This window comes from Loa loa (assembly GCF_000183805.2).
Source record: "Loa loa unplaced genomic scaffold supercont3.15, whole genome shotgun sequence".
In the NCBI taxonomy this organism is placed as follows: Eukaryota; Metazoa; Nematoda; class Chromadorea; order Rhabditida; family Onchocercidae; genus Loa; species Loa loa.
Genome location: NW_018108195.1, coordinates 310699 through 335917, shown reverse-complemented (window position 1 = coordinate 335917; position 25219 = coordinate 310699). Strand labels below are relative to the sequence as shown.

Sequence of the window (25219 nt, the reverse complement as noted above, 5' to 3'; positions counted from 1 at the left end):
ATTTTAAGAAATTTTTCATGCAAAATTGATTGTTTCAACAATATCAGCAACTTCCGATACTATTGATGCGACATGCCATTTACTGATAGCTTACTTCGGGTAAGTCACTGCAAATAACTGTGTTGCCTTGATCTGCAAGGAGCTTAGGGATAAGTCTATCAGATGGCATGTGTTGAAGGAACTTAAAAATTAAATGATACGGTAATTTAGTTTGCGAAATTACTATACGATAGATTCTGTTAGAACTTTTTGTCAATTTATTTTTAATCGTTTCATCCCATCAAATTCTGAAGCAATAGGAGAGGTAATGAATCTGGTATGTAAATTGATATAAGCGATGTTTCCATACATGACATTTTTGAGTTGATACACTTTAATAAGATTTTAAAAAAAATCACTGAATTCGAACTGATAAGTAGTATGTTGAATGGATTTGTGATAGAATTACATTTTAAATGGCATACCTGACACATTTTCAATGAACCATAGTTCTTTTTTACTCGATACTTCATTAATTAATAGTTGTTTTGTTATCCGTAAGAAACATGAACAGGAACACTTTGTGTAAAGTGATAGGGAAGGAAGAGAATAATATTTCCCGGAACATTAACATAAGAATTCTCTTATTTCAGAAAAGATAAGATGACACTATTACGTTGTTCAGCAATGATCATCCGCCGGAAATTTCAAAATGAAAAGTCTCAAAAGACAACTTGATTCATCTTCTTTTCCAATCTAATTAATATGTGAATGGTTTCTTTCTTTTAACTCCAACGATAGATACAATGGCACAAAGTACTGTCATAATTAGTAACATAGAGAGAAGTCGGGTCGGGTAAAACCTGCGGGTACTTGCAATTCACTCTAACTTGATTTGGAAACACAAGTTCCATTCAGCTACCTCCACAAAAACCAAACGGGGAAATCTCAGAAACCACCATCCGATAATAAACATACGACCGGCAACTAATCCATTCCCACTTTTCTGCAACCCGCTGCGCCGATTTCCTTCCATCTTATCCACCTATCCTATTTCTTTCTATTTTATCCACCTATCCTACTCCTCTTTTTGCAGTCACACATACAAACACACATGCACACACATCACATGCACACACACACACACACACGCACATCACATGCACACACACACACACACACGCACATCACATGCACACACACACACAAACACATGCACAGGCGTACAGGCATACATAAATGTAGCGGATGTGTACAGTAGGAGGTCGTTTCGTATTCTTGCGCAGTAAATTCCAAACTTTCTCTTTCTCGTTGTTGGCATCTGCTAAGAATGGGCTTGTTTGCTTGAACTAATTGTGAATTTTTTTTTGAAATTTCAAATCAAATTTACATTGAGCAGTAGGGGCATTACATTAAGTTTAACCGCTCTCAGCGATCCTTTACAGTTAGTTAATTAATTGCAACCAATTATTATAATAACTATTAACTTACCTAATTATTACTTGTAAGGACTATTAACTACGACGATTGTTAGAAGGAATCACTTCAATGATTTCCAAAAGATTCCGAAGGAAATAGTCGATCGCGCTTCAAACATAATTATCAATTCCATTCGATTGCGAAATATTTCTTAGATTAATTGTTTAGCAATGAATTTCGGTAACTGTTACGACTTTTCTGCAAATCATTTCCTTCTCTGTAATAGTTTTTATAAGCATGGCATTTTTCACATTCTCCATACTCCATAATGACTGCTTTTTCATTCAACACATATATCAGGAGCTGAGAACATTTGATTTGACGTTTTTGAACAATTAAATGTTCTATAAATATTAACCTCTAAACATTTCGGATTTGACACATCCACTAATTATGATATTAATTTGATAGCTCAAACTAGTCCGATTTATTCAACTTCTTTTTCTCTTCCAACATCTGCGACTTTTCTCTGTGTTTATGTCGTAGAGAAATTCTTAGATTGAATCGGTTCTTACGTTAGTGGTCTATCCAGTTCCAGTTAAATATCTTTTTCCGCTACGACATCTCAAGAAAGTATGGCGGGTTTGGTTGTAAGTCTAAATTGATTTGAGTTGAAATTTAGGGCTATCCTCCTCTTTCTTATCTTTTTTCTTTTTTTTGTCAAATTGTCATCAGTCATTTATGACTGTATCAGTATCAGTTACGTCCCCTTGTTTTTGTTCTCCTCTGAAAGGGATTACCGTCTATAACTGATAGGGAAAAGAGAAAATAAATAAGTGCGCTTCGATTTTAATTTGATTTCCTCATTATTTAAGGTGTCCCAAATTCAGCCATTTGTTGGCATTATTTTCGCTAAAAACCGTAATAAATGTAGTTTATTTTGAGAAGTCTTGAAAAGCCTCTATTTGTCACCAATGTTCATTTAATACTGCCGGTAGATGTGACTTGACTTAGATGTGATTATTTAGCCAGTAACAGTTCTTCATATTTGTAACTTATGAAAAGTTTACAACTGTAATGGAATTAAGTTTTGATCATACCAATCATCAACGCTGAGTGGTTTTCTGATTTTATAAACTTTGAGAACTGATTAAATTAAAGGAATTTATTACTTGAGGAGCAATTTCGCAGTACGGTATTCAAAAGTTTTGCTGGAATTGGCTAAGTGTATTGAAATAAACTATGTTGAAAATATAAAAGACATCGTGTATCAAGCTGAGTTTGGAGGGAAAATAATTTTGAATAGACCTTGTTATTTGAATTCTCAACAATGCTTGCTAATATCTCAGGTGCTGGGACTGAAGGCGTTAAAATCGGTTGCAGATATTTAGGAGGCTGCAAATACTGTTTCAAAACTGATTGTTTGACTGTGCCAATTTCTAATAACCTTGATGTTAAATTATTCTAATTTGATACACGAAGACCATTCGAATTTATTAAAAGAAATTTAAATTAAATCAAATAATAAAAAAATATAGCAAATATTATTGCTAACAATGTCACGAATCGTACAGTCAATACTTCTGCGAACAGTTGTCTGGAAATTAAATTTCTCTTTAGCTTGAATTGAAACTCTTTGTGATGTGTGGATTAAGACTTTACTAATAAAATAGCAATTAGAAGTGAGTGAATGCTTTTAACTTCTGATATATGAATTATCTTCAAATGATGATGAACAATTTAGAAGAACGGAAGTACTACTATTACTTCAACTGTTCATTGATCGTTATGTGTTGCCCAATAAATTTCTTTTAGAATGAAAATCATTATCAATATCATTTGCATTTCTGAATGGTCAGATATCAGTGATAGAAACTTCATAAATCAATTTAGAAGTCGACAATTTCGCATTTTTACATGAATAAGCCTAAACAAATCTTATTACTTTTATTGGAAACTCTAATAAAAAGACTAACTAGGCTGCTGGATAAGCTGTCCTTTTTGTTTTTCGATGTTTTATACAGTACTCTTCGTCCCCCAGCCTTTCCAGATTAAATCGTTACTTTTGTTTTTCTTGAACAGAATGAAAAAAAGATTTGATATATTTAAAGTACTTTTTTAATTGGATCCAAAGTAGCTATGGCTAAATGAAATTTTGTTTACTAAGAAAGTAAATCATTTGAAAAAACAAATTGAAGAGAGCGTAGAGATAACTTAAAATCAAAATAATGATTGAGCAGAGTTAGAAAACAGCAATCCAAAATTTCAATTTCAAATACAATGAAGGGAAAGCTTATCGATTTTTATTGCTCTTATCAGTATTGATTAAATGATTTAAGATATGTAAGTTGTTATCCGCATCTTTCCCAAAATTTGAAAAGAAATTAGACCATAACAGTCAGAAATTTCCTGTTTCCTTTTAATGAATAAAGGCGATAAAATTTAAATTGATGGAATTGAGGAAACATCATTAAAAATTGTGACAATTGTCTGGTTGTTAGATAATTCGTTTATTATAAAAGGATGAAGAAAAAGAACGATCGAGGATCATTACAGTTTCTTGTTGATAAATTTGAATGAAATGAGGCTGTTTCTATTTTGGCAAATTTATTCCATCAGTGTCTATATTGAAATTCCATTTCTTCGTTTATTTTTATTTGAAAATCAGTTTTAATTATCAAGATTTATTTTGTTATTCTAGTTCTTATCACTATCATTATAATCGTACCAACATTTCCAGTCATATGTAATGTCATGTGTTTGTCATCATATAAATTTTCATTATTTTGATCGATTTTTATTTGATTCTTCATTTGGCGTTTCTGACTGTAAACTTTATTGTGATTTTCACATGCGTTTTGATTTGTTTCAGGATATTTTGAATTAAAACTATTTTGCTAGACCTGAATTGGGATGATTTGGTCTAAATTATGAAACGGTTCATTTCTTATCTTCTACCACACCGTTTCTATTTAGTAACAATAGCAGCAATTATGTCATTAACAATATTATCAACTCAGTAATTCGTTCATTTTTGGCCCTAATGTTTATTCATCGCCTGCTGCTTACTTTTAACCGGCGCAAACTGCGCAGACTGGTTTTCGTATTTTTGTTTGTCTTAGCTTTCCTAATATGTTGGTGCCTGCTAACGATTACCATCCTAATAGCACAAAACAAGGTTAGATATTTTGAACTTGGATTTAAAATGAATTATTCGATTTATTCGGCACGAAATTTAAAAGTTTTGAAAAAGGCAAATCGAAGCAGAAATTTTTTAACTTTGTTTATTTCTATTGATCCCATCCGGCTATTAGTGGATTTCATGTTCAGGGCTAATGATCTATCGTATCCGACGTAGTTTACGCTACACATAGATGACGTACCGTGCAAGTTTGGGTTTTACATTTGGTATTAATTTTGGAAAGTTTAAACTTATTTAATCTCAGTACTAATATTTCGCATAAAACATATCTTTTTTTCAACATATTAATTGAGCTGCGATTTTTCTCCAACAAAAAAAAATTTAATTCCACTAAATTTCAAAAAACCTGCTTGAAAATGCTTGTCCTATAAATATGATTACAATCTAATTATTAGTTGTAAGAGTTGAGATAACCGTAAAAGATGAAAGAAATGCGGAACTTTTCCAATATTATTTTTGAAACATGAAAATTGAAAGGTAAAAGGGTGTTTAGGAGTAACAGATATGAATATGTATTTAATTCTTGAATTAGGATAAATTTGACGAAACTTTCCACTGTAATTTAGACCAGTAAAATCACCCCGTGGCCCTAAGTCTCTGTTCACATCGCCTTCTTATATTAAAATTTGAAGCAAAATTTGTACCCGAAAATTTCAGTTTTCATAATTAGAACCAACACTTTTTATTAATTTACGATGAGAAATAGTTGTGCTACGAAAATTTCTATGCGTGTTAGAGAATGTCCGAATAGATGAATGAAATTTGTTAATTTTAAAAAGTATATTTAAAAAAAAAAGTCACTTTTTTTATGCTACAGGTGAGAATGGACACTTCTTCCTCAAATAATCAATGGTAATATAGAATTTTCGAGAGCAAATGAGTGAATATTCATGAATTAGCATAAACTAATTTGTTTACTTGCATGTGCCAATTGCTTTAGATTACTGATTATGTGGAAGCGGTATCCACGGATACGAATTCATATTTGGGTCGAGGAATACAAATAGTTGTTGGTCACTACAATGGAAATCTTGCCAGAGACAAACTTTCCAATTTAACTGCTGGCAAGTTTCTATTAAATTTCGGTGATATTTTCTGCAGTATATTCGTACACTAATCTTTGGCCTAATCTTCTGAAGAATTATTGTATTTCGGAGAAACCTGAAAGGCCTGTTATAATAGCGAATATAGTGTATATCTCAATGTCGATCTTTTGGCTAAATTTCAAATATTTAATTTTCAAACGTTTCAGAAATCAAATTAAAATAAAGAATCGATTATTAATTTTTCAGAACAACTGAATGCAAATAATTATGCACCAATTACTGGTGCTGGAGAAGATGGACGACCGGTTAAGCTAAGTGAAGCGGATGAGCGCCTTTCTGATGACACTTTTGCCATTAATCAGGTAATTTAGGTCTTTTAAAATCACTGTTATGAATAAAAATCATAGTCAGTACAAACATAATCTTCGTGTTTAAAGCATTAAGGTTGCGCAACATTCACTAGAAAATTGTGCTAATTATCGGGATATTAATAGAATAATCTAGTTTATGCTTATCAATTTTGCTCAAATTTCAGTTCAACTTGGTAGTGAGTGATCGAATAGCTCTAAATCGATCCTTGCCAGACATTCGTAAGCATCAGTGCCGGGCCAAAACCTATTTACGTATGTGTCTCATCATTCATTATTATTTTGTTATCAAAAAGACTAAATTATATTAATTACAGCTTCTTCGGAATTACCTACCACCAGTGTTATCATCGTTTATCACAATGAAGCCTTCTCGACATTAATGCGTACCGTGATGTCTGTTATTCTAAGGTCACCACATGAAAATTTGAAGGAAATTATTTTGGTGGATGATTTCAGCACAAGAAGTAATTTTTAACTTATGCGAAATTTGAGATGGGATTTTTCTAAGATTATCGGTACTGAATTTATTCTGTTTGTAGCATTTTTGAAAGCTGAATTGGACAACTTTGTTGCTCAATTGGGTACGCATATCAAAGTGATCCGGGCGAACGAACGCGTCGGTTTGATACGAGCCCGTTTGATTGGCGCTACGGAAGCAAAAGGAGATGTGTTGACTTTCCTGGATTCTCACTGCGAATGTACCAAAGGATGGATGGAACCACTATTGGCACGGATTAAAGAAAACAGGTAACTATTAAAATAGTGGTTGTTTTGGTTTTCCTACCAAGAAAGAAAGAATCAAAACAGATAACAGCATGCTCGAAAGGTCTATTTCAATTGTCTAAAAACTTTCGGTGATACTTTATAGAAAAGCAGTAGTTTGTCCTGTGATTGATGTTATCAACGAGCGAACATTCGCATATCAAAAGGGTATCGAGCTATTTCGCGGTGGTTTCAATTGGAATCTTCAATTCCGGTGGTATGCTCTACCACCGGAAATGATAAAATCACGGAGTAATGATCCTACAAAACCGATCATGTTGGTCTCCTTATTTTGAGGCTGGTCATGGTTATGATCTAATTTAGAATCTGATTAATTCTTCTGGTCATAGTTATGGCACAATTTAGAATCTGCTTGATTCTTCTTTTGCTCAGTCATTGAACCAGTGTGTTACTTTGATTCGCGAATGAAATTGCCTTGTTTAAAATTTATTTGAATTATATGATTCTACAAAGAATGCGAGCAATTAAGTTACAGTTCTCCAACAATGGCTGGTGGATTGTTTAGCATCGATCGGAAATATTTCGAAGAAATTGGTACTTATGATCACGAAATGAACATATGGGGTGGCGAGAATATTGAGATATCTCTAAGAGTGTGTTTTAAAGTCTTATTTCGGGTAGTATAACATTGATGAGCAACTGGATCACCCTTTAGCATATATGGCGTAAATTTAAACTCAGCCTTCCGACCGACCTGAACCAACCAGCATATACTTGCACTTATTTATGAAAGACGACACTTCACACATGTTCGTTGTAATTATCAAAAAAAAAAAAAAAAATCATTTCTAGGTTTGGCAATGTGGCGGACGAATCGAGATTCTCCCATGTTCCCATGTGGGTCATGTCTTTCGTCGGGCTTCTCCTCATGATTTTCCAAGTCACAAATCAGGAACCATTCTGAACAGTAATTTGTTGCGAGTGGCGGAAGTTTGGATGGATGAATGGAAGTTTCACTTCTACAGAACTGCACCTCGTAAGTTTAGTTGTGTCATTGCGAGATTTTAAAAATAATTTACGAAGAGTTTTATATGACGACGACTGCTAATATCTTCTATATTAGTGAAACATCTGGCCCGCTCGTTTCTGAAATTTCATGCAAATAAAGTGTTTCTATTTTTGAGTGAAATGTTCACTGAAGGAAGAAGTCACATTTCAGAAGTTTATAAAATGCGTGAAACAGTTGACGTAAGTGACCGTGTGGAACTTCGAAAACGTTTGCACTGTAAAAGTTTCAAGTGGTTTCTGGATAATGTGTGGAAAGATCATTTTTTGCCGCAACCGGGAAGTGCTTTTGGAAGGGTTTGTTTCTGTTGCGGATTCTTCCTTTCGATAATCTCTTCTTGTTATTCGCACTAATCATGGGAACCTCACTACAGCCTTCAGATGAAAACAAAATAGATTGATGGAGAGCAAGGGTATTCAAAACATGCTTAATTAATGAAGTGTAATTAAATTAAAAAGAAGCCACCAGTGTTACCAGGCTCAATTAATAGTCTTCTTAAGCAATAGAACTTTTATTTCTCCCCAACTTTTATTTTTCTCCACTCTCAGACCTTTTAAAATTCAGATAAATGTTTAGATAAAAGAAGCAGCTTTGACTAGACGTACTCGTCTCATTAGCAGTGAGTACCTTTACTTTAGGTAATTCATTCAAGATCGCAGATTGGTGGTCTAAATGGGTGCCTACACTGGACAGTACCATTGGGTGAGAGTATGAGAGTAGCGACGATGCATAATTGTTCTGCACCTGAAAGTTTCGATCGTACTGAGGTATGCAAATTTTTCTTCCATTTTCAGATTTCGCACAGCACTTCAGGGAATTGTTTGGTAGCTCGAACTGGTGAACCTGGTTCTAAGCAAACTGCTATTATGATGGCTCGTTGTACATTGGGGTTTGATATGTGGCAGGTGATCCTTTTAACAGTCAGATGATAAATAAACACAGTTCCTTTTGTGTGTGCAAACAGATAAATTAATTTCTGATTTAATATCACAAATTTTCAGCTTTGGCTGTTTACCAAGGAAGGGCAAATGAAAACGGACGAGCATCTGTGCCTTAGTGCATATCAACCAGTACAGGGTCCACGAAACTGGAAAGTGCAATTGAAGGAATGTGGCCAGTATGAATCAGAATACTGGGACTATAATTTTCACGTCAGTTCCATGAGTGTAGTTGTTTATTTAAGCATTTTATCAATTACAAATCCCTTAATTTCCGAGATTTTTCGCTGATAAGTCAAATTATCATGTCTGGGTTTTACAAAAGGTATCAACTTCCCCATTTAGATGGACCGAATTCTTGCACGACAATAGCTTAGGTTTTCAAGTAATCAATTGAAAAGGCATGAATATCTGTACAGGAAAGAAAAGCCAATCTAGAAAAGAGCTCTTCATAGAGAAGAACATTTTGGTACTGACGTAGCTTAGTTTTTTAATTAATGAGCATTTTTGCTCTAACTACTTTTAATCCACCAAATTACTTCCGGAAGGTATTCTTGTTATTTTCTTTAAATTTTTAGAGGAAATCATTCTACCACCGCAAAAGCGGATTATGTCTAGATCAGCCATTCGAAGATCCTAATGATTATCATGCGTTACATATTTTGAAACCCACATTAAATAGATGTACACGTGGTGGATTGAATCAGGTGAATTTATTCCATTTCGAAAATTTTCGAAACCGTTCAAAAATATTAGTATTACATTAAGTGAGGGAGCCTTATTGTAAGTATTTCAATAAAAACCCAATTAGAAAAATTAAAAAAACTCAATTAGGAAGTAAAATAAAAATCAATAAAATCAGAATTAGAGAGAAAAAATTGGAAAACCCAATTAGAAAGTAAATTTTATGAATGATCTTTACTAAGCAGATCGAAAAGGAGTTAAAAAGCCATTGGAACTCAGGATCTAACTGAGAAAGAAAATCCTTTATATTTAGAAAACGCCAATAAAAAACCAATAATCTTCGAAAAATTCCTCATTTTTATCAAAAACCAAAACGTTGGAACTATTAGTCAGACTTTCTTAATCGCAAACTTTGTTGGTTAAGTAAATGAGAGATAAATTGATAAGATGAAAACTTAAAAAGTCTAGCTAATGTGTTTATTTTTGAAATCCAATTCGGAAGCTGGAGTAAATAGGCTATAAGAAGAAAAATAAGAATTGAAAAGGAAAAACTAATCGGGAAAAACTAACTCGATGTAGATTTATCAATCTATGAAGACGATCGCGACAGTAAGCTTTTTCTAAGAGAAACCAAGAGAGATCAAGTGACCTCCGAGATAATGGGGATTCAAAATAGAGATTTGCAGCAGCCCGCATAATGGGCGACACCAACCACCAATGTCACTCTCTGGAATGTGCTTCCTCTGACTAATCTTTATACCTGGATGTAACTTCATTGAAACTTTTACAGCAATGGACGTTAAATGAAGTGCAGTGGTTGTCAGATAATGTCATTTCTTCGTTGCACTGATCGCTTATAGTCCAACAATAAGCACCTTTAACTTTTTATATTAAAGATCACATTCTCTGCGAAGCAGTTTTGCATATTTCTTTCATGGATTCATTCCATTTCGATTTTAAGATTTACTTCAAGTTATTTTAGACTAGTCTTCAAAAAACACCAAATTCAATTAATTACAAGGTTCTTTGTCAACTATTATTTTCTTACTAGCTCAGATAATTAGCGCCTTCTTTGTTTTACATTCAGTAAAGATTATTTTGATGTTGCAATACGTTTCCAATATGTAATTGCAAATGTTTTGATATATTGTGGCTATCAGTTTTCTACTGCCACCAGACGCCTTATTTTCTCTGCTTTTCATAACGGTCAAGTTTTCGTTGATTCATTATCCTTACTGCTGACTTAATTACTGCTTACAAACTAATTTGTGCATTGTAAAATTTGATTTGCAATTTAATCGTTGTCCTCTCCGAAATGATGACACACAATACATCGCAACAGAATTTTTATTTCTCTTTGTTATTTGCCTTTTCTTCGTGCTACAGAAAATTCTGCATTTGGTGGATTACGATATGCTTTACTATGAATTTGCCATTACTTCGAACAGCTTTCCTCTGAGTTATATTTTAGGGTGCAAGTTTTTTCTTTTTTTTGTCTCACTATTCAGCATTCGCAAGTGACTAGGAGGGTTGAGTCTCTGTAAGATTGCTTGCGAACTCAAATTTTTGTTTGCGTAAGTTAACTACGAATAAATATTGCCTCTGCTTTAGTCATAAACTTTCTTTGTTAATAAGACAAGAAGCAGCAAAACACTGGCTATATGATTGAGGCTATGGTTATGGCCAGCAAATTCATAGGCCTGAAAGTCGAGTAAATGGAGCAAAGCTGCCATATTATCTTTTGCTTATGATGACTTTTTTCTCCTTCCACGATAATTACAAGTATTACCATGCTACCCATAATAATCATGAAAATGTGAAGTTTTGATTTGAAATGATCAAGTTATTCTGCAACTTCCACCTCTTCCAACATTTATTACATTGCGTAATGCAAAAAATGAAGGCAGCTGTGTAAGGGAGCTAATAGTGAATAATGTCGCTTCAAAAAGAATTTTTTTCCCTGGCAGCAGAAGAAATGATAAAATTGGTTATGGTTCATTGGATGGCAAAGTGGTTACCCTTTGTGGTTGAGGCGGAAATTGAAGCTCTTTGTGTTTAAGGTATATTTACTTCTGCATTATTGTTTTGCATCTTGAAATCTCCAGGTTTTTTTCCGATCATTCCAGAACAATTGAAGTGAGTCAAATTGTGATAGATGATGACGTAGTATTAAAGAGATGAAGTTAAAGATTACAGATTAGCAACAAATGACAGATACATACATGTTAGGACCGTCACGTGACTTCTGCACCACAAATTTACAATCGTCAAAATGTCTTGAATGTTCTGAAAATTTCAGTGCTTTCGTACAAGCACCGTACATTCTTTCATGTTGCCATACGTTGTGCATAATTTACTTAATACAGGTAATTTTTTTTGACATTACGGTGACAACTTTCATACTAATCCTAATTAGTTTGCAGGACGTAATTGAAAATAATCATGTGGTCAGTGAAGTTATCTGGAAACAATTAATTGTTTACAAACATTACTGTTATAGTCTCTGTTGAAGAGTAGGAGTGATAATAGCCAAATTTGACAGTAATTTTGGAAAATTCTTATTTTAGAATCCAAAGAAGAATTATAAACTGTAATCGATGAAAAAATATCTTTCTCTATATATCTTTTCTCAAAAAATATCTTTTCTCCATCAAATATCTTTCTCTCTCTAATTTTGGAATATATCCACGTCATTTTTCAAAAAGTAAAGCCATCCTATTGCTGTCCTTTTAATTTTGTTAGCATTAGCACAATTCTTTCATTCATCGTTTCTTTTCACTTAGCAATCAACAGGACAGCAATAAAAGAAGAGGCAGAAATGTCTCGCTTATCGAGCAAAATATGCAAAATACACAATGAACGACTTATTTTGCTCAGTAAGTCGCTCACTTCCCAAAAATTTTCCATTTCAACTTCCAGCTAATTCGATCTCTTCCTTCTTCCTGGAGGAAACGATAACATCGTATCACATGCATACAGCCATACAGGAAACGATAACATCGTATCACATGCATCAAAATGGTATTAATCGATCGCCGAGATGACTGAGAAGTGATTTTCAAGTTTCCAAAGAGAACATTAGGATAGCTCTAATAGTCAATCAACTGTTCTAAAAGACAAAGACGACACAAGTGTTTGTTACTAGGAACAAATAATTGTGTCAATTGTGCCGCCAGAAATTTCGCAGACATGAAATACAAGTGAATAAATTTGACATAAGCTGCTCAGTTCCTTACTCTTTATTGCTTAAAATTTGTTTTTAATAGAATTAGAACTAAATATTTCAGACTTTAACCGTACAAATTAGAGCGCTAATCATGTGCTATCAATGATCCAATGCTTTCTGTTATGAATGCGGAAAATAGACGGTAATTATGGATACATGTCGATGTTATACCTGTGAAACTGAACTATACAAAATACTGGAATATTTCTTACAGATTAATATTTATCGTAAAATATCTCAAATAAGTAGGAGACTATCGGAAAAGCAAAAGCAAGACATTAAAGATGGTCAGTTGGTTGATAAAGAATTGTCTATCAGTTATCATTTTACGAAAATTCTTGATTATTTTTAGATTATCTATTATAATTATTATTCATCTTACTATTATTTATTATTATTCGTCCTGCCACTCAATTATTTCGAGATAATTCAATCACAATTGTACCTCATAGTGATTAGCTCTAGTTAAACAGGCCTAAGTCTAGACCTAGTTCAGTAGTCAAACAAATCGACTTTCTGCAGACATGCTGCATTTGTTTGTAATACTGTGTTGAACATCACAATCGTCATACGCTGCAAGAAATCATTACTGCGACCAGTAATCACTCCCACTAACAATGGCAATTGTAATTGTAAACTTGGCTTCATATTAGTTTATACCAGTTTAGAGATTGCCTATTCGGTCTATGAGAATTGTCCAGATCTTTTACTTCGCCATTTCGCTGTTACTTAGTCCTAAACTATTAACAGAGTATTTGTACAAATACTCGCAGTCAAAGAAAATAATAAAATATACATTCTCTAATAAATCTCTGAAGTAAAGTACTTTTTCTCCTCAAAAAATATGTCCACCATAAGTTCAAAATAAGGTCCGAACAGACCTTATACCATCTTCTACATTCGAAAATCAAATTCAACGTTCAGCGCCAGCTTAGATCGTATGCTTAGTTAGACTGGAATATTAGAAGTATTTGTCATATATTAAAAACACACGTATGTATTGGAATTCCTTATAATCTTCTTGTAAATTTGAATTTAGGACCTTCTTTTAATAACTTCGACATTGTTATGCAGTCAGTTAGCACTGGTAGCGATTCTTCTGCAGGATATGCAAATATCTCGATGAACAGCAGCGACCTGTATCTTAGATTCGTTCCTGAGACCATCGTTCTTTTTGAGATCTTGTAGTACAAGTGAGACCACCGAAAATTGAGTATGAATGAGTAACTGATTGGAACGCAAGTGACGCGAAAAAAAGACTGATCATATGAGATCACAAATAATTTTCAGGATATCACAATGCAACTTTACAACGCTACAATGATCAGAAAGGACATGTACTTGTGGATAAAATTACTACACATATAATAGCTTAAGCTTCGGTGAAAGTTAATTACAGACCAGCAAAGGTGGCAATGAGTGTAATGTTGCTGAGAATAAGAAACTAAAATTCCTTTCTGCATTGAGCATTCAGTTTTTATGACGTGATGATTTGATGACATACTCCTTGTTCAGGACTGATAATCCATCCAGTCCCGATTGATGTCATTTCCAAACTTCCAAGATTTTAAAACACGGCCGAAGTTAGAATCCTCAATCGAAAATCGACGAAGAGTGGCTGCTCTTCTTTTTTGTTATGATAGACAGCAATTAAACAGAATCATATGAGTGAATTCAATGTTATGTGAATGCATTGCAACTGCTCTCTTTGCGTGGCCTTTTTTTCGCAGGAAGTCATCATCCAAACTCGAAGGTACTCGAAATGATTCATCAACTGGTAATTAACGCTAATTAATACTTGCAAAAGTTGGATACAAACAATTTGCTCCTAAACACTAATACGAAACTGCAAGTTTCAATAATTAAGAATATATTACTTAGAGATCACAAATATCTCGAGAATCTCCATTACTTTCAAATACTGTGTAATGCTTTAAAACATAATTATCGATCGATTTACCTTTCTCCAGTCATAGTATAATATCCGGTTATTTCTCTCTTTCGATCCCATGCTTTGCCAGCAATAGATACAGGGAATTTCCGGATTTTTTGTAGGACATAGAGAGCCAACGGCTGAATTCCTTTTGCAGGAATTGTAACCTCTGGATTAGGATTTCTTGACCACTATCAATTAATACACATCATCTCTGCCAAAGATTTAAATTGTTTCACCGAAATCAAAGTGTAACAAAGCGGAAAATCGATCGATAAATATACATTTTAACAATTTGTGCCCTCGAAAGTTTAACGAAATATACAGGACAAAACAATTTTGGTCAAAGTTAATGGGTGGGATATATTAGCAATATTGAAATTATCGAACATCAAACTAGCCTGAAATTAGCCAGCAATGAAATTAAAGAATGAGTAGAAAAAATTACTAACTTTTACAAGAAAAGCACAAAAAATTAGCAGTAGTTGGATTAGGAATATCACTCCAATCATCCTGGCCATTTGGAAAGCAGTTGAAATTAGGAAAAGCACAGTGAGCATATTTATTGCATAGATCTTTCCCATACTCATAACCGTGCTTCTTTTTATTCATTACTTCGTTGCCATTTCGATCGTGTGACGTTTTCCCAAAACATAAACGAAATGCAATTTTAACAATGAATGCAAATTGGATACGTGAAAGCGTCTGTAACGTTGCGTGAAGCAACTGCTTTTTAGAAACTCCTCAACTACATACGGATGCTAGTATCTGCACTTTAAATTTCGTTCGAGCGTTCCAAATTAGCTAAGAGGAAATTTAAAAAATTTTGAAAATTTGGATAGGAAAATAAGATTTCAAATTTAATCTCAATAGTAATTTGTTTGCATTCTTTCAAAAGAAAAACTATTACTTACAAAATGACATTTGAATTCAGTGGTTTGGTGAAATCTATGATCTGTAGGACAGACGAAGGTAAATTGGTCGACCTGCCAACGAACACCAGCGATTCTCGACTTGTTAATGGCTGGTCAATTATTGGACTCGTAGCTGTGGCATTTCCTGAAAAGAATAAGATATGAATTTGAACTGCATAATAATAACTGTTGAAAAAATTCTAATTTCTGGAAGAGGAATTTGATTTAAATTTGATCTGCAGTCACTCAGTATCGTGAACTTTCGGGCGATGGAATGGCTGCATAACCTCGTTGTGAACTTCCTTGGAAATTTTTAATTACTCGAAATCGTGCAACTTACCGATGGAAGTGACCGTGTATTTGCCACATGATATGCAGTGGTCAGCTCTGTTTGGTACTTTCCATTGTTTGGAGTTTTCCAGATGCTTAAAATCATGCATTGTTGACAAATCATTTAGCATTAGCCATTCGGTGATACGGGCTCGAAGTTCACAAACAGACATCGAATTTGCCGTTGCCGCACCAATGGCTGGTTGCAGAGTTTGCAGAATTGAGCTGAGATCTTCCTTCGAAAGATCAAATATTGTGGTTGACAATGACGATGGAGCCATCTGCAGCTATTCATGTAAAATTTGAATGCCTTAATAACTGAAGAATGATACTGTCCAGTAAGTTAAAGTTCACCACACAATTCTTCAAAAAATCGAAGGAAAAGCAGAGATTGTGTATGTAAAATTTAGTAGTCAAACTCGGCTAATCAAGAACACATCCAAATTTCGATATCTCAAATTCAATCGATAAGTTTAATCAAAATATAATTTTTTTTCTGAATTTCACCAATTAGAATTTATATACCATAAATTTCAAATTTCAATGAAATGAGCAGGTCCCGTACTCTGCCAAAGTTTTATCAGAAAATCTAAGCAAAGATTGTCATTTATAATCTTCATACATTTCTACCAGAAAAAAAAACCTGAATCAAAACCGTTTGTCCTATTTTTATCATCTTACTGAACTCAGTCGAAGAGAAAATGCTGTAAACTGAAATTTCAGCAGCTGAACATTTTCTAAATACTGTAAGAAAAGAGAAAGGCTGACAGGTGATAAAAAGATCTACGGAAGTCTTCAACAATGTAATTTTAAAAATGAAATTATTAAATGACAAGACTTCTTCAAGCATTAAATATGCTAAAAATTGTAGTAAATGAACGCATAAAAGGTAAACGCTAAAACTGAAAAAAAATATTAAAAAATTTTACAGAATGTAGGGATTAGCCTATCTGAACTAGCGAATATGGGTCAGGCTAAGAACCCATCACCAGACTAAAATTTTAGGCCTTAATTATAAGACTCGGAAGAATAAATAAATAGGTAAAATAAATTCGGAAATTATAAGAAGTTGCTGGTATATAATGATTATAAATACGGAGGCCATTCATTCACTTCCAAGTCATATTTCCAGAAAATGTTAATGAAAAGCTGTTCAAGAAGATAGCAAAATCTGTTTCAATCAAAGCGATTTGCCGATATTTTTTGTTGTCATTTCATTTTAATAATGTTTTGCTGACATATATTTATATATTTAGAGAAAACTATGAAAATAGGCGCTTCGTTAGAAAATCAATAATAGCATACTTTATCACTAAATTGATACTATCATAAGTCAGACGACATCTCGTTTTCCTAACAGGAAATTATTAATCAATAGATCAATAGCAGGATGGATCAGAAAATTTGCGATTTGCGGATGGTACTATTTAGTCTTCATGGAGTGAATAATTTGGAAAGAAGGAATCCGGAATTTCTCGATGTTTGAAAAAACGTAATGAACAGAAGTTAATGACAGCACCGCAAGGAGTGATAGCTTAACTGAATCGAAACCTTACTCTCTTTCCATTTTCCTCAACATCCGTTACTATGGAGAGCTCGACCGATTGCAAAATATGCCATGCTACCTCAATGCACATGGCACTGTTCACAACACTGTAAAAACATTCGAAAGTAATAATTGATGAGCTGAATTTCTGATATGACCGAAATGGAAAGGTAAGTAAATGAGACGGGAAGCTTTTAACGAAATCCGAAAAGTAGAGTGGTTTCCGGTTTTTGACGGGATTATTTCTACGGATACAGATTTGCTAGTGATGCAGATTTATGCAAGAACGGATATGACAAGGAGGGAGAGAAAGAGAAAAGGAAAGGGAGAGACATGTGCATGTCAGGCTAGTAAAAGCGAACGAGTGAAGTCATAAAAAGTTTAGAGGCCTAATGAGCTATTCAAGCAAACATCCACGGAAGTTACAGGCAAGCAATATTTACTACAAATGCTATTCAGACGCTAAAACAGTTGCGTTTATAGTAATCGTGTGCCTAGGAATGAGGCTTTTTTAATCATTCTCAGCCAGGTAAGGTTGACATGTATCGTTAAGAAGCGGTAAATATGGATTAATTGTTCGATCGTTGGAGATCATCTCTTAGAAATTTAATACGTCTACTGTTTGAGGAACGATAGCGCAAAAGCATTGGCGGAAAAGTCATTTTCGGGTTTATTGCAGAGAATGTAATACTGAAACAGAACGTGACACAAATGTTATGTGAAAGGGCACAGAAGGATTTTGAAATGGAACAGTTCGAGTCATTGACATTTACCACAATTATTGGCGGTACCGTTTGTTATTGATGTGATGAATAGGTTGAAGTCAATATAACAATACTTTTCCCTTTTGAGATGAATGAGGCCAAATCGAAGTGGACAGCGGCGAAAATAGCAGTTGCAACTAACTGGCAAATAAGTGCAAAGAATTGGGTGAAGACAGACCTGTCTCCTTTTTGGAACAAGATTCTATTGGTAAAGTGATAGGAGACAATGCAGGGCATAGGCTACTGAAGTTTAAATGTATTTGGCCTCAAAAATTAAGGCAGACAATCATTTCCCTCTCTCTTTACCCTTCTTTCCTGCCTTTATAGGCTGAACAAAAATCGTCCTTTTGCCCCAATCAGAACAAGGAAAGTACAAATACGCATACACATACACGTATACATATATATATATGTATATATGCACATACACATATATATCTGCATACATCTCTCAGAATAACACATCGATCCGTTTGTTTTTCGTTCTCTTCCCGTTGACTATTACGCATTCGTTGTGTGCTTGGCATATGTGATGACTCTTTCTATGATAATGAAAAGTATTTGAAAGATGAAAGGACAGTAGCAATAAGAAGGAATGTGAAATATTATACTTTTGAAACTCTTTCAGAGCCATTTTTCATTGCAACTCATTTGGTTCGAAGTAATTGTTAATGCGAGTAATTAGAATATTTTGCAAATTTTCAGGAAACATTGCAATTTAATTAAAAGCCTCAGTGGTAGTCTGAGGAGGCAGAATGAGAAGCTGAATACGGCCTGGATTTAACATCAATGAGCGAGGGTCAAAATAGTGCAAGCATTTCTTTGCACTCCTCCATACATTACTAACTTATAGTTAGAAATCTAGCAATTATTAATGCATTTCAGGCTCTTAACTTTCAACTTTAGTTTCACTCTCAGTGGTACACTTGACCAAGTTAATGGAAAGGAATTTTACGCTATATCTACAGTGACAAACATAGCAACAAGAGAAATATGCACTAAAAAATGACAAACCTGGATTTCAATGAACAAAAAAAGGATTGATGTGCGAGGTATATTGTTAAATATATTCAAATTAATGGAAAATCCATTAAGGATAAAACGTATTTTAGCAGCCGGGAATATGGTTTAACTAACTGCTTAATGGTATTTTTAAATGGAGATTTTTCTTGCTCAGTTTTTCTGGGCTAAATGGGAACTATCCATCTTCTCAGTGTCTTTTTTCTCTTTACTTTGTCCAACAAAAAAAAAAAAAAAAAGAAACATTTAAATAGGATTTAATTTTTTCACACTACAAAGTTTTCTTATATCGAAGGAAGAATTCGTCAGTTTAGAACTATTTTTCTGCCAACTACAAAATTTCAGATTAAGCTTTGGTTTTGCATTAAACTGATAAAGGCATGAATTGTGCTGTTCAATAGGAACAGATTGTAAATTGTAAACAGAGGCTTGATTGAAAACCAGCCATGACAGCCAATTATCATTTTTTAGACAGAGTGAAAATCATACCTCAAATCATTTCTTATAGATTCTCATAATCTCAATTAAACCAAGGCACGACCTTTATTCAAAACCCAATCCAATTTTTGAATCCCAGTCGACTGGTCTTAAATTATTTCCTAATTTTTATTTACTGAAAAAGTTGGTATAACGTGCAATGTTTATGAAATATATGGATCACACAAAAATAAAACACGAACTCTAGAACTTGGACTCCAGTAGACTGAGATATATTGCACTAATTAGTATATAATAATTGGAAAGATTTTCTTAGCATTCTTTGCTAAATATTCACAATCTTTTAAAATGCAAGATATAAGGCGGTAACTTTTTGCATCAACTATAAAATTAAGAACATCCGACATTAATACAACAATGCGCAAAAGAAAGTGTAAAACTATGTTTCCATTCTTCCAATGAGCAGACAAATAATATCAAATCGAAATATCGTTGTAGTATTACATTTCATACCTTATATTTATCTAATGATTACACTCTCTCACTAGATTGTTCTAGGAATATTTAAAGATGGTGTAAAACGAGTTATCAGTATCCATAAAGAAAAAGCAGTGAAAGGCAGGAGATGATATAATAAAATAATCGTACGGAAATAATTGGTTCACAATGAGATACTACGCGAAAAAAAAAAACGGAATCTTGCATAATAGTTCTTAGTTAGCATCATCTTTATCTTTCGTACCGTGCTTAAGCATTCGAGTAAATTCGACGTAATCAAACATACCGTTTCTGATCGGCGCATCGCGAAACAGTTCATCAACCTGTAATCTTGCTCCTGCAGAAACTATAGCAGAATAACATAAATGTGATTCAATGAAAACTCTTGTCAGTAAATGTTGTTCATTAAATGGACATGTATTTGGGGGATGAAAATGCTGAACAATAATACAGTTTTCATTGTAAAAAGCTACTGTTTGGAAATTGTTATCACAGGAAGCATTAAATGTGACTTCATTCTCATATCATGAATGTGACTAATCATAAACAAGTTTTTATTTTCTAAAGTAGTTTTCCTGCAAAGTGTCTTTTCTGCTAAATGCAACTGCTATGGATAGAGAAAATAATGAAAGAAACCTCGGGACAAAAAATATGCCCCGAAAATTACTAGAATGCAAAAGACGACTTGACACTTCAAAAATATACAATTTCCGACAAAAGTAGTCAATAATGCGGGACGTGCTCCTCAGCAACTTCTATGAAATCTCAAAACAAGAGGTTAAATATATGTTAAGAATTACCTGCTCATCGGTGTAGCGATCACCCATTGTAGTTAGCAGTTCCCGAAGACGATCTTCGTTCAGAAAACCACTATTATCTACGTCAAAACATTGAAATGCGTTTTTGATAACCTACATAAAAATTATCCCGATAGCTAGTAACTAAGAGATATTTATATTCAAGTGTTAGATGCTGAAGGTTAAATTCTACCATTCTTCAAACAGCAAGATAATAGTCGGTGTAAATGTATTGCGTTGCGATATCTTCTAACCAAAACAAATTGGCACAATGAAAATAGGTCAACCCAGATATTGGTATGGGATGAATGGTCCACAAACAAACAGACCAATGTTTGTGAACTGTAACCTCTTCTGGATCCGTTCCAGTCAATTTCTCGCCAAATAATGTAAGGAACATGGTGAAATTGATTGGTCCTGGGGCTTCACTGATCATTTTTTCCAAAAATTCCTCATTTACTTCTTTCCCTGCAAACAAACTTCCCGCTTACCAATTAATGTGGGTAAAGCATACAACAAGATATGTTTCGAGAATGGCATCCATATATTTACTTAATAGCACGAACCTAACGATGCAAACATATCCTGCAAATCTTGAACGTCTATGAAACCATCACGATTCTGATCGATCATATTAAAAGCCTCTTTAAATTCCTGAAACTTCATGGATGAGAATTTAATCATTCAACACGTTAAATATAAAACTTTACAGCTGTAAAGAAGTAACGACGTTAGAAAGAAATATTGAATGCTACATACTAATTCCAGTTAATGAGTTAGGAGAAATAGAAATATGTTTACGCAAATCTTAAAGAAAGTTGCAAATTGTTAGCTGCATACAGTGGGATTCGAAAAAGAGATAACATAAAAAGAGAAACCAATGGTCAACAAAATTTACTATTATTTTATGTGGAAGTAAAATCCTAACAGCCTATACCTTTCAACCGACATTACCATAAGCTAGAAGTGACCTGTATTTGAGCTTGGTCGAACATAGCAAAGACATTACTGGTTGCTCGTTGCGGACGAGGTCGTCGATTCAGCGTCTTCCTGGATGCCATGACAGATGTATAGCGTAGGCAGTTGACTGCAAATGGAACATCTCTAAGTGATCGATATCATACATTAAATGTATCACATGAAATACATAAGTTTCACAAACGCACAGTGAGGTCAAGAAGTTAAACAGGATAACATTCCAAAGGGATGATGGCATACAAGACCGACAACACAGCATTCCAGGACTACCAGTGGTATTCATTTAATTATGTATGACATTAGCAACTGAAGAGAAACATTAAATCCGAAATTCTGATAGAAAATAAATTTCAAAATTTGACAAATGACTTCATATTCATTATCAATAGAAGGCAGGCTATGGCACAGAACAGAAAATGACATGTGTTAATTTTTATTATTAATGACCATTCATTGAATACAGTGCAATAAAGGTGCAGAGGCAAATGCGCCCCCCATCCAAAGCACAAAATAACAGACCCTCCACCGCACCCCGACCTGTTATCAAATGCAAATAACAATGAATGATGTGCACCCAGTATGAAATTTCGAAGTTCCACATTGACAAGATAGAAGTTGGTGTTACTTAGCAGAGTCTGTGATAAGGTGAGCTTAGAAAGTGTATTTGAAGCATATAGCGGGGAAGTAATGACGAGAGAAGAGATTCCGCGACATCTCAAATAGAATTGTTCCCAGTATATTTATAAATTGGAGAGGCCAGAAAATGCGACAAGCAGATTAGCACTGGTGACTATTTGTTGATCTGTAAATAACCTGCTCTTTCGTAGCCGATCAAACCGTAAAAGCGACCAATAATCGATAATATACGAACTTTGAGCAAGGTTTTAGAGAACTACGATGGAAGTCTTTTCAAGCGGAGATATGGAAGCCTTCATATCACTTTTGCGCTGCTCCAGAAGAATTTTATCGGACAGCAAATAAATGCCTGACAAATAAGTGCTCCTGAAAGAAGAACGGAAAAAAATAAATAAATGGTACAAGCAGCTTTAAATTAGTGATAATGTCATCATATTTCATTCACAAATTACTCCTTGACAAAAAGTACTCCTTAACCTACATGTGCCCATAAATTACTTGAGGGCTTCTGGAAGGAAGGAGTAGAGAATAAACAGTGAGACGGTGATAGATAACAGCTGTTCAGGAGCAATTGTTTTTAATCTTACTTAACGCCGATCTCAAAGTTACATAATCAATGTGAAACTAGTTGATTTTCAATTGATTTGCAGAATTTCCTGTTTCATTGCTTAATTTCCAGAACAAAATATAATTGTATCTTAGTCCTTACGTTTATTGCAACACATGAACACATGGACAGCTTTGAAGTCAGGAAAGTCTTAAGTTTTGAGATCTTGATTTGAGGTCATATCTTCAGAGTGGTTTTGAGGTCTTTGATCTTCGGAAAGTCAATCCGATGAAATCGAAAATTTTGGGTATTTTCGAACTCTAGAAGTTACTGGATCAACCAACCAAAAATCATGCCCACAAATGTCAAACGCCTCGAGCTCAAAATTTCTAAACATTTTTGAGATTGTTTAAGGGAATTGTTGGAAGTGATTATCCATTATGGTCGTGGAAAATTTCATCGGCGTTCTTTTCTGCGTATCCAAGATAGCATTGGAAGTTCACGGCATCCCAGCAGATACAAATCGTCTCGCTAAGACCAACAACACTCACGAAGATAAGTTTTCCTGCTATTATCAATTTGCGACAAATTTTTTGTTAGAATGAAAATTTTTCAGAAGTACAAAATTAATATTCCTGTTAGACTTTACCACAGAACATTTAAGCCGAAAAAATCAACCGATAATTTCAAGATTTGCTTGAGCAGATCTTTGTGCTCCTACGATCTCTCGTTTAAGTTCGAGTAACATATCAGTTACAACGTATTTTTGCAGAGTCCGTACAACACGAATTAAAGATGTTCTATACTAACTTGAATGAGGAAGAAAAAGCACAACTAAAAAAATTCGCCAAAACAAGTGCTTCAAACTTCTCACTTACAGATGTTCAATTTTTGGATGGTCTAAAGGCAATACTTTCATTTTTCACCATAACATCCCTGCAAAAATTTTTTAAATAGCGTTGGAGGAATCGAAATTTGTTCATCCCTAACTCCCTAAACAAAAATCGAAAATGTGCTACAGTACTTCCATTCCAATTTCTTCCTGAGACCAAGTCACAATTGTCAATTGTAAATAATAATTGTAAATTCCGAGATTATCTTTTGTATAACACCACAAAAACAGTTTGTGGGACTACCATTTCTGTAAACTAAACTGTAATTTCAGAATGAAGCAGGAGAACTTTTCGGCAAGCTGACTGGTCTGAGGGATGTAATCAATACAAAATTGGATGCTATGCAACCGGAAAGTCGGCGCTTCATTGAAAATGTAATTTTTCGAAATTTTGATATGACTTTCATAAACTTTGTTTGCAATTCTAAAAATTTTAAAGAAATTAGACAATTTTTCCTTACATTTGAAGATTTACAGTTACTGCGACGATTTTTGGCAGCTTTCAGTCAAGATGGATTAATGAATATTCTTGAAGCGTTGAAGGGATTTGGAAAAGAGGTTGTAGACATGTTTGATGGACTATCAAAACCAATTCAGAATGATATTCTCAAAGCTTTTCCTATCATTGGATCATACGTTACAAGTAATACTCTTCGACTTTCCCACATTGCATCTCGTTCTTAGAATATGTTTATGTAACTGTACTCATCATTTTCAGGTGATATTACTCGTTTAATGTTGCGGAAGTTGGCTGAATTGGATTTGATCTCCAGAACATCGACTCTAGCTCCGACCGTTGATCACAATAAAGGTGATCCAGGAGATTTTCCCAGTCCACAACTGATCGGGCCTAAAAACCCTGGGGATTTTGATTCAGATGATAACACTGGCTTTGAGAAGGAAAAATCAGTAACAACCACTATGTATCCATCAAATGGTAATGAAGAAGTGTTGTCCATCAAAAAAGTTGTGGGAAACAAATGAATAAAACTTTCTCTGTGTGATTTCCAAAATGTTTTCCCGTATTATCAATGAGATGTGAATTAACTGGTGAGATTAGTGTGATAGCCTAAAGAACTTAGTATTATCGGAAAATACTCTTCTGGTTTAAAATTCCACTAACTTCTGCAGAAATTAGTTTTGTTGTTTGTTTCCATTTCGGTCCCGTGTTTTCAAAGGTGATACAATATTTGACTTGCAATGACTTGCGATTGCCAAATACATTTCAAGAATATCTCCACTTTTATTAGACTAGTATTAATCTCTCGTGAT

At 34.0% G+C, this 25219-nt stretch overlaps 7 protein-coding genes across 7 annotated transcripts; 5 read left to right on the top strand and 2 right to left on the bottom strand.

Moving 5' to 3' along the window:
* Positions 1-906: 906 nt before the first annotated feature.
* Positions 907-1444, top strand: LOAG_01457 (hypothetical protein; the record flags this gene model as incomplete). The annotated part of the gene is made up of 1 exon (XM_003136996.1): positions 907-1444. A coding segment is annotated over one exon (362 nt), but the record flags the coding sequence as incomplete, so codon positions are not given.
* A 4005-nt stretch (positions 1445-5449) lies between these two features.
* Positions 5450-9511, top strand: LOAG_01456 (polypeptide N-acetylgalactosaminyltransferase; the record flags this gene model as incomplete). Its single annotated transcript, XM_020445754.1, has 13 exons — positions 5450-5452; positions 5541-5685; positions 5893-6008; positions 6182-6269; positions 6332-6481; positions 6557-6764; positions 6886-7056; positions 7276-7393; positions 7593-7776; positions 7960-8102; positions 8445-8573; positions 8808-8957; positions 9323-9511. 13 exons carry the CDS (start codon positions 5450-5452, stop codon positions 9509-9511), a joined length of 1794 nt encoding a protein of 597 aa, XP_020303825.1.
* A 2124-nt stretch (positions 9512-11635) lies between these two features.
* Positions 11636-12472, top strand: LOAG_01455 (hypothetical protein; the record flags this gene model as incomplete). The annotated part of the gene is made up of 3 exons (XM_003136994.1): positions 11636-11745; positions 12222-12304; positions 12348-12472. The coding sequence occupies 3 exons, from the start codon at positions 11636-11638 to the stop codon at positions 12470-12472; spliced, it is 318 nt and encodes a 105-aa protein (XP_003137042.1).
* A 3003-nt stretch (positions 12473-15475) lies between these two features.
* On the bottom strand, positions 15476-16221 carry LOAG_01454 (hypothetical protein). The gene is made up of 2 exons (XM_003136993.2): positions 15842-16221; positions 15476-15646 (listed from the first exon to the last, which is right to left on the bottom strand). Exons 1-2 carry the CDS (start codon positions 16110-16112, stop codon positions 15498-15500), a joined length of 420 nt encoding a protein of 139 aa, XP_003137041.1. The 5' UTR covers positions 16113-16221; the 3' UTR covers positions 15476-15497.
* A 1424-nt stretch (positions 16222-17645) lies between these two features.
* LOAG_01453 (hypothetical protein) lies at positions 17646-18358 on the top strand (the record flags this gene model as incomplete). Its single annotated transcript, XM_003136992.1, is given in 4 exon segments — positions 17646-17746; positions 18005-18045; positions 18057-18169; positions 18230-18358. 4 exon segments carry the CDS (start codon positions 17646-17648, stop codon positions 18356-18358), a joined length of 384 nt encoding a protein of 127 aa, XP_003137040.1.
* A 1601-nt stretch (positions 18359-19959) lies between these two features.
* LOAG_01452 (myosin regulatory light chain) lies at positions 19960-22904 on the bottom strand. The gene is made up of 6 exons (XM_020445753.1): positions 22686-22904; positions 21866-21981; positions 21461-21548; positions 21244-21362; positions 20898-21008; positions 19960-20420 (listed from the first exon to the last, which is right to left on the bottom strand). Exons 2-6 carry the CDS (start codon positions 21953-21955, stop codon positions 20313-20315), a joined length of 516 nt encoding a protein of 171 aa, XP_020303824.1. The 5' UTR covers positions 21956-21981; positions 22686-22904; the 3' UTR covers positions 19960-20312.
* A 946-nt stretch (positions 22905-23850) lies between these two features.
* On the top strand, positions 23851-24931 carry LOAG_01451 (hypothetical protein; the record flags this gene model as incomplete). Its single annotated transcript, XM_003136990.2, has 4 exons — positions 23851-23937; positions 24221-24322; positions 24425-24590; positions 24666-24931. 4 exons carry the CDS (start codon positions 23851-23853, stop codon positions 24929-24931), a joined length of 621 nt encoding a protein of 206 aa, XP_003137038.2.
* Positions 24932-25219: the final 288 nt, after the last annotated feature.

Excerpts from the sequence above, each read along its gene's own strand:
- LOAG_01454 (XM_003136993.2), bottom strand. The coding sequence starts at position 16,112 with ATGGCTCCATCGTCATTGTCAACCACAATATTTGATCTTTCGAAGGAA. Across the intron at positions 15,647-15,841 it reads ATACACGGTCACTTCCATCG|GAAATGCCACAGCTACGAGT; the intron begins GTAAGTTGCACG and ends TATTCTTTTCAG.
- LOAG_01452 (XM_020445753.1), bottom strand. The coding sequence starts at position 21,955 with ATGGCATCCAGGAAGACGCTGAATCGACGACCTCGTCCGCAACGAGCA. Across the intron at positions 21,363-21,460 it reads GGATATGTTTGCATCGTTAG|GGAAAGAAGTAAATGAGGAA; the intron begins GTTCGTGCTATT and ends GTTTGTTTGCAG. Across the intron at positions 20,421-20,897 it reads ATCGCTACACCGATGAGCAG|GTTGATGAACTGTTTCGCGA; the intron begins GTAATTCTTAAC and ends GCAAGATTACAG.